The sequence below is a fragment of the Semicossyphus pulcher genome, unplaced genomic scaffold (assembly GCF_022749685.1).
Source record: "Semicossyphus pulcher isolate SPU_LCO1_2020_fin unplaced genomic scaffold, fSemPul1.0.p SCAF_6, whole genome shotgun sequence".
NCBI lineage: Eukaryota > Metazoa > Chordata > Actinopteri > Labriformes > Labridae > Semicossyphus > Semicossyphus pulcher.
In genome coordinates, this window is record NW_027211737.1 from 12,581,623 (window position 1) to 12,595,188 (window position 13,566).

Genomic DNA, 13,566 nt, shown 5'->3' on the forward strand with positions numbered 1-13,566 from the left:
AAGTGTTTTGACGGAAGATGTTAATGTTGACCCAGAAGTCACAGAAATTACATGTCGCACAGAGGCACAGCAGGGCACCGCTGCTAACATTAACAAAGGTCACGCTGTCATCATTTGATGAATTGAGGGCATTTCTTTAACGATTTAAGCCTGAGAGAGATGATCGCGTTAATAAATGGAAGGTGCACAGCGGTTGTTGACACACCTGACCTTATTTGAGACGAGGGAGGAGAGCTGCATAAAACGCCTCATTTAGTTTCTGTTCTCCCGCCTACCTGTTGTAAGGTGTGGAGAAGGTTGCCATCACGACATCCCTCCCGTTGATGTGGATGACATCCGTCACGGCCTGCAGGATGTTGAAGTAGAAGTGGGAGTCGCCGGGGATGGAGCAGTTCAGGCGGGACTTTAGGAACGAGGTCCACTGCTTCTCCAGGACGCGAGGGGAGCCGCCTCGGTCGTTCTTACAAACCCGGGCTACTCGAGGAAACACCACCTGACAAAGACACACAGTGAGAAGCTTGAATTTAGTTGCATGCGACAGGTTTCAAATTAACAGTCACCAAAAGAGAGCTCAACCAATCTAATGGAAATGGGTAAAAATGGAATCTAATGGATGCAGTGAAACCAGAGATATGCTTTGTTTTTATTCTAAGCATTTTTCTTTCTTGGTGCCTTCATTACCCACAATGCAACACAACCAGGAGCAGTTTGGTCAAAGATTCCAATGTGTTATGCTACTAGCAATCTTAGATCCCATCTGCTATAGTCTGACTACACAGCCTCTGGGGACAACGGTGAACACGCCGGGGCGTGTAGCCAGCGGTTAGCGATAAAAGACTTCCTTTTCTGCATGCTGCAACATTCACAGAAAAAGGAACCCGTTTTTCTTGTGATTGACTTTAATTAACGGGTCTTGCCTTTGCCGAAATTTCAACATCATGATGCAGATTAGTAAAAAGTAAAAATGAAGCTTTGTCAGGTCTGTCCTCAAGAGGAGAAGAAAACTACTTTTAAGATGCTTGTTTGTTGAACGGAGGTCAGATTGATCACTTCTGATGCATTTGAGGAAGTCGGGAAACCTGAACACTGAATGGCTTTCATGACATCGCGTCAGGGAATTGATCTCAAGTTGAATTTAAGATCTAGAACGGATTGTTAGCTGTTAGCACGCAGATGTCTGTTTATAGAGAATAATAAGAAGCTAAGCATCGTCAGATAGCTGCTGATGGGAGTCAGGATGTCATTACGGCGCTCTACGTTCCGCCTGCTTTTGCTCTCCACACTGTTTTTCATGCATCTGCCGTAGCCTGCTGATACCTGATTGGTCAATATTACTCGGACTACAAACAGAAACCAGAACACTTGACACACTCTGACATCCTCACTTCCCTCTAACTCCAAAACATTTGAGTTAGTTTATCACATGATATAGTTTCCTCTATAAACACACAAAGTTTCATACATTTTCTTTTATATATTCAGTTGAAAAGACCTTACTTTAGAAAATTGTTGGCATTCCCCTCACAAGCCAGAGGTTATTTTTTTTGAACTGATAAAATATTTGGTGATCTTATGACCAGTGTATTCTCCTCTTGACCACATTTTACTGTCATCATTTGGATATAAATATATCTGTTCCGCCTCCGAGCCTCCGACACACACCAAACTCTGAATTGAGCTCTTAGTATATTAAGGAGGATTAACAATCTGACCACAAGTTAGTACCTTGTCTGGCCTGGAGAGATTTTAAGTACACTGCATCAATTTCTCTTTAACAGTACCTAGATTGTACTGTTGTGAAAATTTCTTGAAAAATAAGTAAATAAAGTGCTCTTATAAAACCTTAATTTAGCATAACACAGACTCATGATGAAGATTATGTAGTACGATTAAAAGCTCCAAAACAGCCCCTAAATGCACCTGGTGATGAGATTGTTGTCTCCAATGTTGTCTCCAGAGTCAAGAGTAAACTTTGAACATCTGAGGATAACAAAGCTTTGAGTGTGTTTCCCTGCAGAACACAGTGCAGTCCCTGAATGATAAATCTCTCTGGGAGACGCCACAGCGTCTTAATCCAACATCTCGCCGCTTCACAGCAAATTAAAGACACAGAAGAGTAAATTGATGTGTTGATATGCTGTTAAGGAGTCGGCACCTGGCAACCCAAAATCTAAACTCTACAGCTTCAAACAGGCGCCGGCGCTGTAATTATAACTCTGCTGTAAGATCACTCAGTCAGTGTTGTAATTAGTCGTTGTCACACTATACTTACCAGCAATAAATCCAACCCTGACCTGAAATTGTAGCCCAGAGTAAACAGTGTGAATGGGAGCGAACATGCATTTAAACCAGACCTCTACACACACACACACCCCCACAGACAACCACACATAAACACACCCTCATCTCCCCTTACATTACAACCAACGCAAAAGTAGACGCAGAAAACACACATACACCTTAAATCAAACACACACATACACACAACTTCAGGGGCCTGTTCGCACTAAGATCATGGAGCACTGAGATTATAGAAACTGTATTACACACATCAGGTGAGTTGAATGTCAGCTTTAGTCTGCTCCAGCGGCCCATCATGCCACATGTCCCATCATTCTTTGTGCTGGACTGAATTTCTAGTTCGTCTAGTTGTTGAATGTGTTTTGTTAAAACATGTACTTAGCATTTTGTTGTTTTGTCTTATTTAATGCCATTTTATTTTGGTGTTTAGTTTGCACCATGACTGAGGGGGACATTTTATGACACCAACTGTACTTTCTAAATATGCTGTTGAAGGACTTCTGCTTGTAACGCAAGTCATGAAAGGGTTGAAATATTGCAAACGCTACTTCTGTCTCTCTTACTGAGCAATAGTGTTGGGAATTACGGCTCTTTGAGGGGAGTCGGATCTTATGGCTCCGTTCCTTTCCTAGAGCCGAACGGAGCCATAAGATCCGAGGTGAGAGAGCGGTCGGACTTGCAAACGTGCCTGCACTATATTCTCCGTGTCAACACACATATTTAAAATTCTGCACTTTTAAAATATAAAAGGAAACATGCAGCAGAATAATGTAGGAACAATTTATCAACATCATGTGTCACCTGTGGTAATTGGCATGAAGCGGAGTGGATCTCAGGCGGGCAGTGAAATTTGGGCGCAACTATAAAAAGCACAGCTCTCACCTATATGACTCCTGTTCCCGTCGTTCGCACCAAAGAGGCGTTCAAAAGAATCGGATCGTTTGCGTCACAACACTACTGAGCAAGTTGCCATTATACATTGAGACTTAAGAGTTAAATTTCTTCCCTTCCACTTTCTTTTGAAGTAGAATGTAGTTAATGCAACAACCTTAAAATCAAAATGCAACAATTAAATAGATCACAAAAAATGTATTAAATGTTTATATAATGTTTATTTCTTAAATGTTATATTCAGTATTTTAATTGAAGTGAACTAATGATTTTGACTAATGAAAGCTTGTTTTGTCTCATTCATTCAAGATTCTTTGTTTCTGTAATTAATTGTCATTCGTTTTTACCGTGTATAAAATCTAAAGTGGTTTAAGGCAACCGGTTTCTATGCAAATTTCTAGTAAAGTCAACTAATTCGGGCTAACCCCTCGATCCCACAGGATCCGTATCTGGCATGTTCTGTCTGCGCCGCGATTCTGGTCCGTCAGCGCAGCAGAGCGCTGGCCCAAGCAGCTGGAATCGCGAGATTACAAGATCACGGGAGAACTACAATATCGCGCGAGAAATGCGAAATCATGCGATAAAATCAATGTTAAAACAGAGCAACACACAAACAACAGCTCAGTTTGCATCTCAGAGGTTGATTATCTGCTCATTTGGACGTCATTCCAAGATGTTTGTGCTTCTACCATGAGTACACTACTTCATTAAAAGTGTTCCTTTTTCAAGATTTCAGTGTGTTGTTATGAAAACGGAAAAAAACAGGAGTCTGTACCGGTCTGTACTTGATGACCGGACGCTCTATGCTGTATGCTGTTTTCTGTCTGACTTCCTGTTTGGAACGCTCTGCTCTGTTCAGGGAGCGGAGAGACGGAGACGGATCCTGTGTACTCACTAAAGTTAACTGAACACTGGTTGATCTGTGTTAGCCAGGGGACACAAACCAGCACAGATCACACACAGATCACTCACGCCCAACTAATACCTCAGTTAACACCTGTTAATTCTCCTGTGTTATGAAATATTTATCCCTTTGTGTATCCCAGATAACAGTGCAACAATCCAACCTTAAAACTAACCCAAACACGGACCTGCCTCTAGAGATTTCTCTATTTGCCACAGAGCACGAATGACTGCTGACACTGTCAGGCAAGGCCAATCTGTTCTATAATAATGAAGAGATACCATTCACTAAATGTTAAATTGCTCTCTGCACCATCAGTTCTGGCACAACACGCATAATTATACTGACATTGCTTTCAAAACACCCCGCAGATTGAGGGGTCTGATCTGTATTCAGGCTCGGGGTAACACGTGCCTGTCACTTCTGGCAGCGAATCCATTATGTCTGTGTTTCTCGTTACCTCCGCTCTGCTCTCATCTCGGCCCCTCGCTCGTTCTTAACCCCTCTTTCCTGTATTCTTTCATTTCTTCTGAAAAATGTTCATTTCCATAATGTATTTTCTTCGACCTGGTATCGAATTAGATTTCTCATGGCAGGGGCTAAAACTGAATTGAGGAGATTAATAGAAAATTGTCTGTTACTCTGGTGTAAAACCTGAGGAGAGCCCGTTTCTTCTTCAACTTTCTCGTCTCATTTCTCAGAGACACTTGGGTGGAAGTCGTCCTGGGAAACATTGAGACTGCAGGTCAAACGGGAGCGTTGCCGGGCAGACGCGGATGTGGATGTGCAATTGAAGCGGTATATTTAGACCTCTAAATGGGATCTCCAGGCATCCACTGATTTTTCTTTTTGGGTCTATTTTCGGGTCCTGCATCCTGCCCGGTGTTTATCTGTTACTGAAAAATGTTTGGCCACTTTACAGCTCCTGAAAGCCTCCTTCCAGTTATGTGATACACCCATATCCTGTTTTTCCTCAGGCACTTCCCAATTCTCCCAGTTAATAGGAAGTCACCTCTGATCAGACTTCAAACAATAGCGGGACAATCAGGCCTGTGCTTACCTTTCCCATTGCGTTGTACTCCATTGCAATTTCCCGAAAGAAGAAGTAGATGAAGTCACCGTAATCGACCGCCTGCACAAAGTACGGCTCTGCAGGAGGAGAAACAACATAAAAGATGAGTCAAAGTGACGTTTTGCATTGATAAAACAGTTCTGACACCATATTTCACAGTAAACAGCCGAGATATCTGTCATATTATGCAGAAAAGCACCGAGTGTGAGCCTTGAGTGCCTCAATCTATCATCCATCATATCAGAGAAGCAATTTGCATGCAGGGAAAGAGCGAATCTCTCTATTGAGCTTTGACAGGCTGGACTTGTGCTTGTTTCTCCCCGGGGCAGAGCAATTTCCTGGCTACATCAGCTCTACCGACGCAGGTTGGCAAAATGACTGCGTCAAACAGAGCATGTAGCATTAGCATAAGTGCTGCTGCTCTTCATACCTACATTCATATACGCACACACAAAGCCAACACGAATCATCAATCACACAAAGACAAACACATGGTCAAGCATGCATGTCGAAACTCTGGTTTGTTTTCTAACTTGTCAGTCAGCTTGGTGCTTTTCAACCTCAGAGGATGTGTTTGCGCACACACACACACACACAAACGAACACACATACGCTCACCTTTAAGCCATTTGGAGTCGTGTTTGACAGTGCGCAGAGTCGGGCTGTCTCCAAGGCTACGATAGATGACCGCATCGATCGCAAGAAAGTCTGTTACGGTGGCCGAGTACAGCTTGCCATCTGGAGAGGGAATGCAGAGACGGAAAGAGCAATAAGAGGGGATAGATGTAGACGGAGAGGATGGAGAGTCAGAGGGAGTCATAAAGGAAGAGAAAAAGGTGAAGAGAGGAGGGTTCAGTCAAAACAAAAACACACAAAGCCACTCGGAGATTCCTGCTCTCTGCGGCTGCGGCTGCATACACAAACATGTTACAGATGGCTCAGAGCTGGAAAATGAATGAATCACACAAACCAAAGAGACTCTCTGATGGACAACAAACAGCCTGTACACACACTTAAACATGTTGCACATTTGTAATTGCTCGCTCTCGCAAACACACTTCAAACACTGAAGGCCCTGCGTACAGTCTCCAAGAGCTCCACCGAAACCCACAGGCGCACACGTACGCACACACACATGCCTGACGAACACGATCCACCACCAGCATGACCTCAGCCTGCCTGGGCTTTAACCACAGTGGAAACTCAAACTACATAATTGAAAGGATAGCAGTCAGAGGAACCCTCTTCATTACTCAGTGCTTCCAGCCCCTTCCAAGCAGCTCTGCTACACATTAACCGGTCAAGCTAGGCGTTTGCTCTCCTCCTCGGCAGGGACAGCTCATCAATGCAGCCATAAATCGCTTCACAGCAAATATGAACGGGGACTGAATGTCTTTAGCGGCCTGCGGGTCGGTTGCATCAGAAGTGTTGCACCACGCCAACGGAAAGCTGACTCATCCTGGTGCTGTCAGTTTGTGACTTATTTCGAATGTTATGCATTTCGATAGAAAGCGAACAGAAGACAAAGAGAGTGACAGAAAAGTACAATAAAAGCAAGAGAAAGGGGATTATGTTTTTTTCTGTTACCGCAATGCTACTGATGTGTTTCCAACGTGCTCTGAAAGCAGCATAATTCTTCACGCAGAGCAACTGCGGCCTCGAGTTCAGCGCTCTGCTCTGCTGCGTTTAACACAGATTGGCCTCCACTCTTGACATGTTGTCAGAGAGCTGCCATTACAATAAACCGCAGGGTATTAAGAACAATATTAAATACAACCGCAACTAATCCCCTCACTCAAATAGACTCAACTTTCCCATCTAGCTCCAGCGTGTTCCAGTGTTTAATGAGTGCAGATAGGAGGAAATTAGCATGAATGTTTTTGCCTTATGGCAGCCAGTGACTCGTAGTGGCACACATACTTCATCTATACTCCTTCAACAGAAGAGTTTCTCTTATTTTACACAAGAAAGTGCTTAAAGAGTGAAAATCACAGTGATGATTAATGTAATCAAGTACAAATGTGACTTTAAAGGGGAGGTATTATGCTAATTTCAAGCTTCATATTTCACTCTGTGATACCTGTGGAGTAGCTTAGCATAATTTACAGTTCTGTGCAGGCCCTCATACAGCCTCTTCCTGAAACGACTTGGTCCCGTTAAGAAACCCCGTCCCTACAAGCTCGCTTTCATCTGATTGACCAGGTCTCCGAAGCCTGCTGACGTCACAAAGTGCAGCGTGTAGAAAAAACTGCGTGAAACCTGGTGTTCACAGCAGCCTGCAGACCGATGTGAGAAGCCTGGGGATTACATACTTTTACCTACAGATTTGAAACTTCACCCACGTTTAGTCTGAACATCCAACATTGTAACATAAATATATGTCTTAACATGAAACAGCATAATACCTCCTCTTTAAGAGAGGCTTGTTTGTCTTACCTGCAAAGAGGGCGACGTTAGCGTGCTTGGCGTCATACGGGCAGCGAGCCATCCCACTGATCTCCTCTCCCAGAGCCTCCAGCGTGTCCGTCTAAGGTCACAAAAAAAGGTCAAAGGTCAAAAGAGGGTCAAAACAATGTAGGGTTGTCAAACTAAACAATGGGCTTGAAATACAACCAAGACAGGAAATGTTGGCTCCCAGTTGGAGGAAAATGGGAAATGTGTTCAAGTGTCAAAACAGTGTGAAAGCACTGCTACAAAAACCCTGTGTTAAAGTGGAGAAATGTGGTGTGAGTCACGATAAAATAGTCCCAAAAAGCTGTTGTGCCCGGCCCAGGAGTGTGTCCATCTATTTCTGACCTAAACTAATATCCTGTGGATGGCACTCCGGCGCCCCGCTGAGAGCTGTCAAAGAAGCCCATCTGGGAGTGTCTGGGAAACTGTCATGGAGGGAGATTACAGAAAAAGCAGACATACTCCAAAACAACATGTTTCACAGTATGGGTGGATGTGGTTTGCTTCCCACTGCCATCCTTTATCCTTCAACTGTCTTGGTGTTAAAGCAGAGTTTTAACAACCCTCATGACGGATCTTTAACCCATTTACTGCGGTGCTTTCCCCTGCCCTGATTTCTGAAGTCTGTGCTTTCACTCTGAAGGGGAAATAAATGGGCACAGGGAAAATGGGTGAGCACACGGCCCTGAGCGGGGAAGTGAGAACTTTTTTCTAAACCACAGTGGTTTTTAAATAGTAGATCATACAGTAGTCATTATTCTAGATTTTGCAGTCTCCACTTTGTCTTACGCTTGGAGCATTTCCTTGGGCGAAACTTGTTCCCTGAATTGGATTCTAGTTTTAATTCTGCACCAAGTCAATGTAAAAGTTTCCTTTTCAGCACTGGGTGTGTAGTTCATCCAAACTCACAGCTAATTTTATCATTCAGTCACTCATTGGTCCCATTTCCATGAGCTATTTTGAGGTTTTATTCATTGTTTCAGAGGCACTGCTCGTCTGGTGTCGGGCTTAGTGGGATGATCTCTGTGAATTGGAATTTCGACAAGATTTTCCTGTTTTGCGCCCAGTTTGGTTTCTGTTCAATTGGCAGTGCACGGCGGAGAATAAGATGTGGGTGAAAGTTTATTATCATCCCACCACGGGTTGGCTTGTCTTCCAGAGGATGCCTTAGGACACTCTCTTACCCTGGCTAAAGACCAGAGCTATAACCAAACACACACACACACGCGAGAGATGAGAAGAAAGCCATGCACCACTGGCCAGAGGCCGAGGTCAGCGGAGATTACTGAACACACTGTTTTCCTGCAGAGTTCACAATACATACTCATTTTTCTTCCCTATCTCGGCTTCTATCTCTCTCCGACTCCACTTCCTTTCCTTTCTCCCTTTGCTCTCGACAAAGAGGAGCGCCGTTTGCCAAGGCTGCAAACGGCTTACGCCGCCCTTTCTGGTCTCAAAACAGGTCATTTTGTTTTCTATTCCTGTCTCGGCGGAAACGGTTATCATCTGCCCACTAAAAAGGTCACACACACGCCGGCGCAATGCTGGAAAACCCTGCCAGAGAAATTGTTGAGGCTGATTTGGCAGAGAAAATTACAAGTGACCTTTTACAACAAACACAGAGGCATCAGCAGCAGTGCATTTCTCGATTTCTCAGGCCTTCTGATTCTTCAGAACAGAATACACAGAGACGGGGTTGTATGAAGATCTGCTATATTCTTATTAGACAGGGGAGACTGTAATTATAGATTTGGCTGAGTTAATCATACGGGACGGGAGGAGCTGAAGGTCAGGTGCGTCCACTGAATCACGGCGTCTGGATGTACAGAGCGACGGGGCGGCTGAAACGTCAGCAGCTTCTGTCTGTGTCAGCCACCGAACACAAACACTCCCTCCTTTCTCTGACACATCACAAACACACACTCGCACATATCTCTCACGCCACAGCGGCTCCCCCCCCACCCCTCAATCCACTCAGTTGATTTCACAGAGGCACTGACCTCTGTCTGCCGGGCTCGGCTGGCTGTCACTGATCTATTCCTGCCGTTTGAACAGAGGAAGACACTCCCCGCCCGGGCCGCAGATACGCGCACAGCTCCTGTCAAGCTGGCATGTGTGGAGCAACAACAGCCGGGGCGCTCGCTTGCTCCTCGTTGTTAGCCTTGTCCAAAGCAATATGCAATATTTTGGCCAATAGCACTCCATAAAAGTGCCACGCTGAAGCACAACATTTCTTAACATTACCGTAAAGAAATGTGATGTCTAAACAGCCGGATGGATTTTTTTTCCCACTTTGTTTACCAGGCAAACCTTATTATGCTGTCAACTCCACTCGCCGCGGAAAAAGAAAGGAGTGCTCCAGCTTTCTAGAGACACAATTCAAAGTAATGGGAAGGGAAACAGTAGGGCTGTCACACTTTGTCAGCGCTGCCTTAACAACACACTGTTCTGCGGGGATCGACTGGAGCTCGGCAGACAAATGTACAGTAACCTTGGCTCGGGGTGCTGTGTATCTAGATGAATTAATTACTACAACAGCGCACTGGTGCTTTCCATAGGCTATATGCTAATTAATTAGACAAACACAATGTAGATCCAAAACATGCCCATCAGGAGTGTTATAATTGGTTCAGCATCAGTATTCAGGGTGAGGGACGCGTTCGGCTTCTGTGTCTTTCTTTTTCGGAAGAGTGGTGAATTCTTAGACGACAAACTTAGACTGACCCGAGCCTGCGCCCCAATTATTAACTGTATGCCGGAACTTTTCATGTTTATTTTACAGCATAAAAAAGGAAAGAGGCATGTCCTCGAGCAAATTTAACTTCTCCAAAATCCTGTTTCTGATTCTGATTTATGACTTTGTCCTAATTGTTGGTGTCACAAAGGGCAGCCTCAAACGATTAATCATCACAAAGGAGATAAGGAGAGTCTTGGTTTAGAGGCTCTGACACACTGATGTATTTTCTAGATCCTTGTCCTACAGTGTGCAGCTGAACTGAGAGGCCATTTTTCCCACCTGCACAACCTTCCCCCATCCATAAAGGTCGAGTGCACAGGATCACACCTGGGCCAGGAGCGGTTGTGTAAACCAAACAAGGACATATCTCCCTGGGAGATTAATAGTCATGGCCCATTTCTCTGCAGCCTGTCTCTGAGCCCGGGGAGGATGGACCCTTTCCCTGACCACCTTTTAAACCAGAGCAGGAAAGTGGAGGCTTTGCAGCTGCTGAGAGAAATATGGAAACAGAGGAAGAAGCTCGTTTATCTGAAACGTCAACTTCTGAAATGATAAATCTTCTGGAGAAAGAGTTGTGGTAACAAAAAGCAGAAACGTTGTTCATTATTTGTCCTTGTTGATGTAAAACTACTGATAAATTCACATTGTGTGCTTTTGTCTTTCTTTATAATAAACATGTCAAGGAATCAGCTTCTGGAAAGGCTGTATAAAAAGAGATGCATGGATGCATTTCCAACTTGTTGCCTACAATAAATCCGCCTGTGTTCATCAATAATAATTTAAATGCAAATAAAATTGCATGCATAAAATTTCCCAGCACCCCTCAGTCCACCAGTATCAAGTCAAAGGCGCATCACCTGGGACCCGCTGCTTCCCAGCTTCCCCACCGTTTCCCCCCGCCTCGCCCGGCAACAGGCGATGAAACTGACTCCAGTCATATATCAGCCCAGCTGGATGGGGTGTTTATTATTACAGCGCAGCAAGGGAGTGACAGAGGGAGAAAGCAACAGAGGGAAAGATGGCGGGCGGAGCGGTGGGAGCGACAGAGGGGGGGGAGGAATTAAGGCTGGCAGGAGAGGAGGAGAGGAGAGGTGGGGGGAGGGTGAGAGGAAGGGAAGAAGAAGAGAGAGGGAGATGGGTGCTGTGAGGTGCCGAGGGAGAGGACTCTGCCGTGAGTGCCAAGGTGTCTGTCCATGTTTTTTCTGTTTGAATGCATGTTTTTGTGTTGACACCAACAGCACAAGGTGACGAGCGGCTAATGTGAAGCTAAGCTAACGATTTGTAGAAAAAGAAAGAGGTAGAAATAAAGAGGTAACCAGGCAGGAAAGGTGTCGGAACAGGAGACAGTGTGGGTAGTAGCTGATTGGGGCGGGTGCCCTCCATGCCCCCTCTGTCTCCGTCTTCCTCCACCTCTGCTCCCCCTCCACCCCTCCTCCTCTCCTCCTCCTCCCCCTCGCTCGCCCTTGCAGCGCTGTTGATTAATGTGGGATGAGGCTGGCCCCGAAACAGAAGCTCTTTTCAGCGCTGTCACACTGGGGAGATGGAGAGGCAAACTGTGGCCAAGGTGGACTTAACCACAAACACACACACACACACACACTTGTGACCAAGCAGAGTGGATGAGCCCAGCACGCCATCAAAGGCCTGGTATCTGCCCAGAGAGTCTGCCAGGCTGCCAGCACCACAAAGTGTGTGTGTGTGTGTGTGTGTGTGTGTGTGTGTGTGTGTTGCTGATGATTTTGAAAATGTGTGTGTTGTATGTTTGCCTGTTTGCACAGTTGTCAGTGTTTGGATGGGTGCGTACACACACTTCTGTTCTGTCCACACACTTGTGCCCCGACATTTGTATGATATTTGAAGGTTTGTGTAAAAGTGATTAGTGATGATTTTTACAACATTTGAGCTGTTGATATTTTACCCTCTGACTTTGCGTCATGACATATTGATCCAGTTATTTAAAAATCAAAAGTTCAAACTAATTCAACGTGATGTGGAATTTGTTCAAATGACACGTAACACTAATGAGGTGCGCTGGTGTCGAGATGATCGGTCTTATACCAGAAGAGCTGAGTGCGTAAGAGTGGCGTGGTAGCAGATAAGCAGAGAAAGGAGTGTTCGCTAGCTGTATAAACAACAGACCCAATGTACAGTTTAGGGTGTGTTTGTGCATACAAGCCTTTGACTTCTCAAGACTCAAGCTGCGCAGCGTTGCCAACTTAGCGACTTTTTCAGACCAGTGAAATGTATCATATTGTAATTCATTCTTATGTATGCTGCTCAGAGTAATCGCAGTAATCTCCTCTGCCAACAGCTCCGAGTTGCTCTCTCTCCTTTTGTCCCGTGCGCAGCAGCGTCCATGGGCGGGCGTGGCACAACCAAGCATTAACTAAGCATTATGCAAATGAGCGTATGACATCATCTGGCGACTTCTAGCGACTTTTGGAGCTAGAGCTAGCTACTTTCGTTGGTTAACAGTTGGCAACACTGAAGCCGCGCTCCCTTGTCTTGCTTGCTGCATGCTGCTGTTGTATTAAAGTGACAGTGTTAGCCCCCGAAGCTAGCTACAGCTTCGGCCGTGGAGCAGAACAACAATAAGTCTCCCCTGTGCTTTCTGACTACGGTCAGGACGCTGAAGCAGGAAAGGTTAACAACAGCTTGGTTCGTTAGTTTCCTCCATTGGTTTATAGCTGGCTGCGTGGAATACAAGGCACACTGCTTCAAACGTGAGAGGATTCTGGGACTTGTTCATGGACAAGCGTTTGATCGCTTTTTTTACAGAACTATTAATAATTCACCAGGTTCGAACAATATATCAAGTTTCTATTGTAAAGTGACAGCCCTTGTCTAAAATGGCTATTTTATTCATGTAAAATAATGACACTGTACTTGGTGGAATATTAAGGCAAAGAGCAGATTGAAGTACATTAGCTAAAATATGCTAATAGGACAGAAGATGTTTAAAATGCGCACAAAGGTTTTAATGAACACACAAAATAAACTGTATTTTATCATATTGTTACCGACAGATGTGTTACTTATCACAGAATTACAAACAAACATTCCTAATTTGTTTTAAGCTCATGTTAACACCAGTGATTTATGTACACATTGCATTGATTTTCATGTTTGCACAAGCATACATGCGTGCGTGCCTGTGTGTGTTTGCATTTCACCAGGCCTCACTCTGTTCAACAGCACTTCCCCTCACTT

At 44.7% G+C, this 13,566-nt stretch overlaps 1 protein-coding gene across 2 annotated transcripts in view; it reads right to left on the minus strand.

The window, feature by feature from the left end:
* The window catches only part of sema6a (sema domain, transmembrane domain (TM), and cytoplasmic domain, (semaphorin) 6A), a 122,706-nt gene that overhangs the window by 38,692 nt on the left and 70,448 nt on the right, over window positions 1-13,566 (minus strand). For both annotated transcript variants that reach the window (XM_069682280.1, XM_069682279.1), the window contains exons 7-10: window positions 7,605-7,695; window positions 5,787-5,906; window positions 5,157-5,245; window positions 276-493 (exon numbers count right to left, since the gene is read on the minus strand). In XM_069682280.1, coding sequence (XP_069538381.1) covers window positions 276-493; window positions 5,157-5,245; window positions 5,787-5,906; window positions 7,605-7,695 — 518 coding nt within the window. The remainder of the gene's footprint in view (window positions 1-275; window positions 494-5,156; window positions 5,246-5,786; window positions 5,907-7,604; window positions 7,696-13,566) is intronic.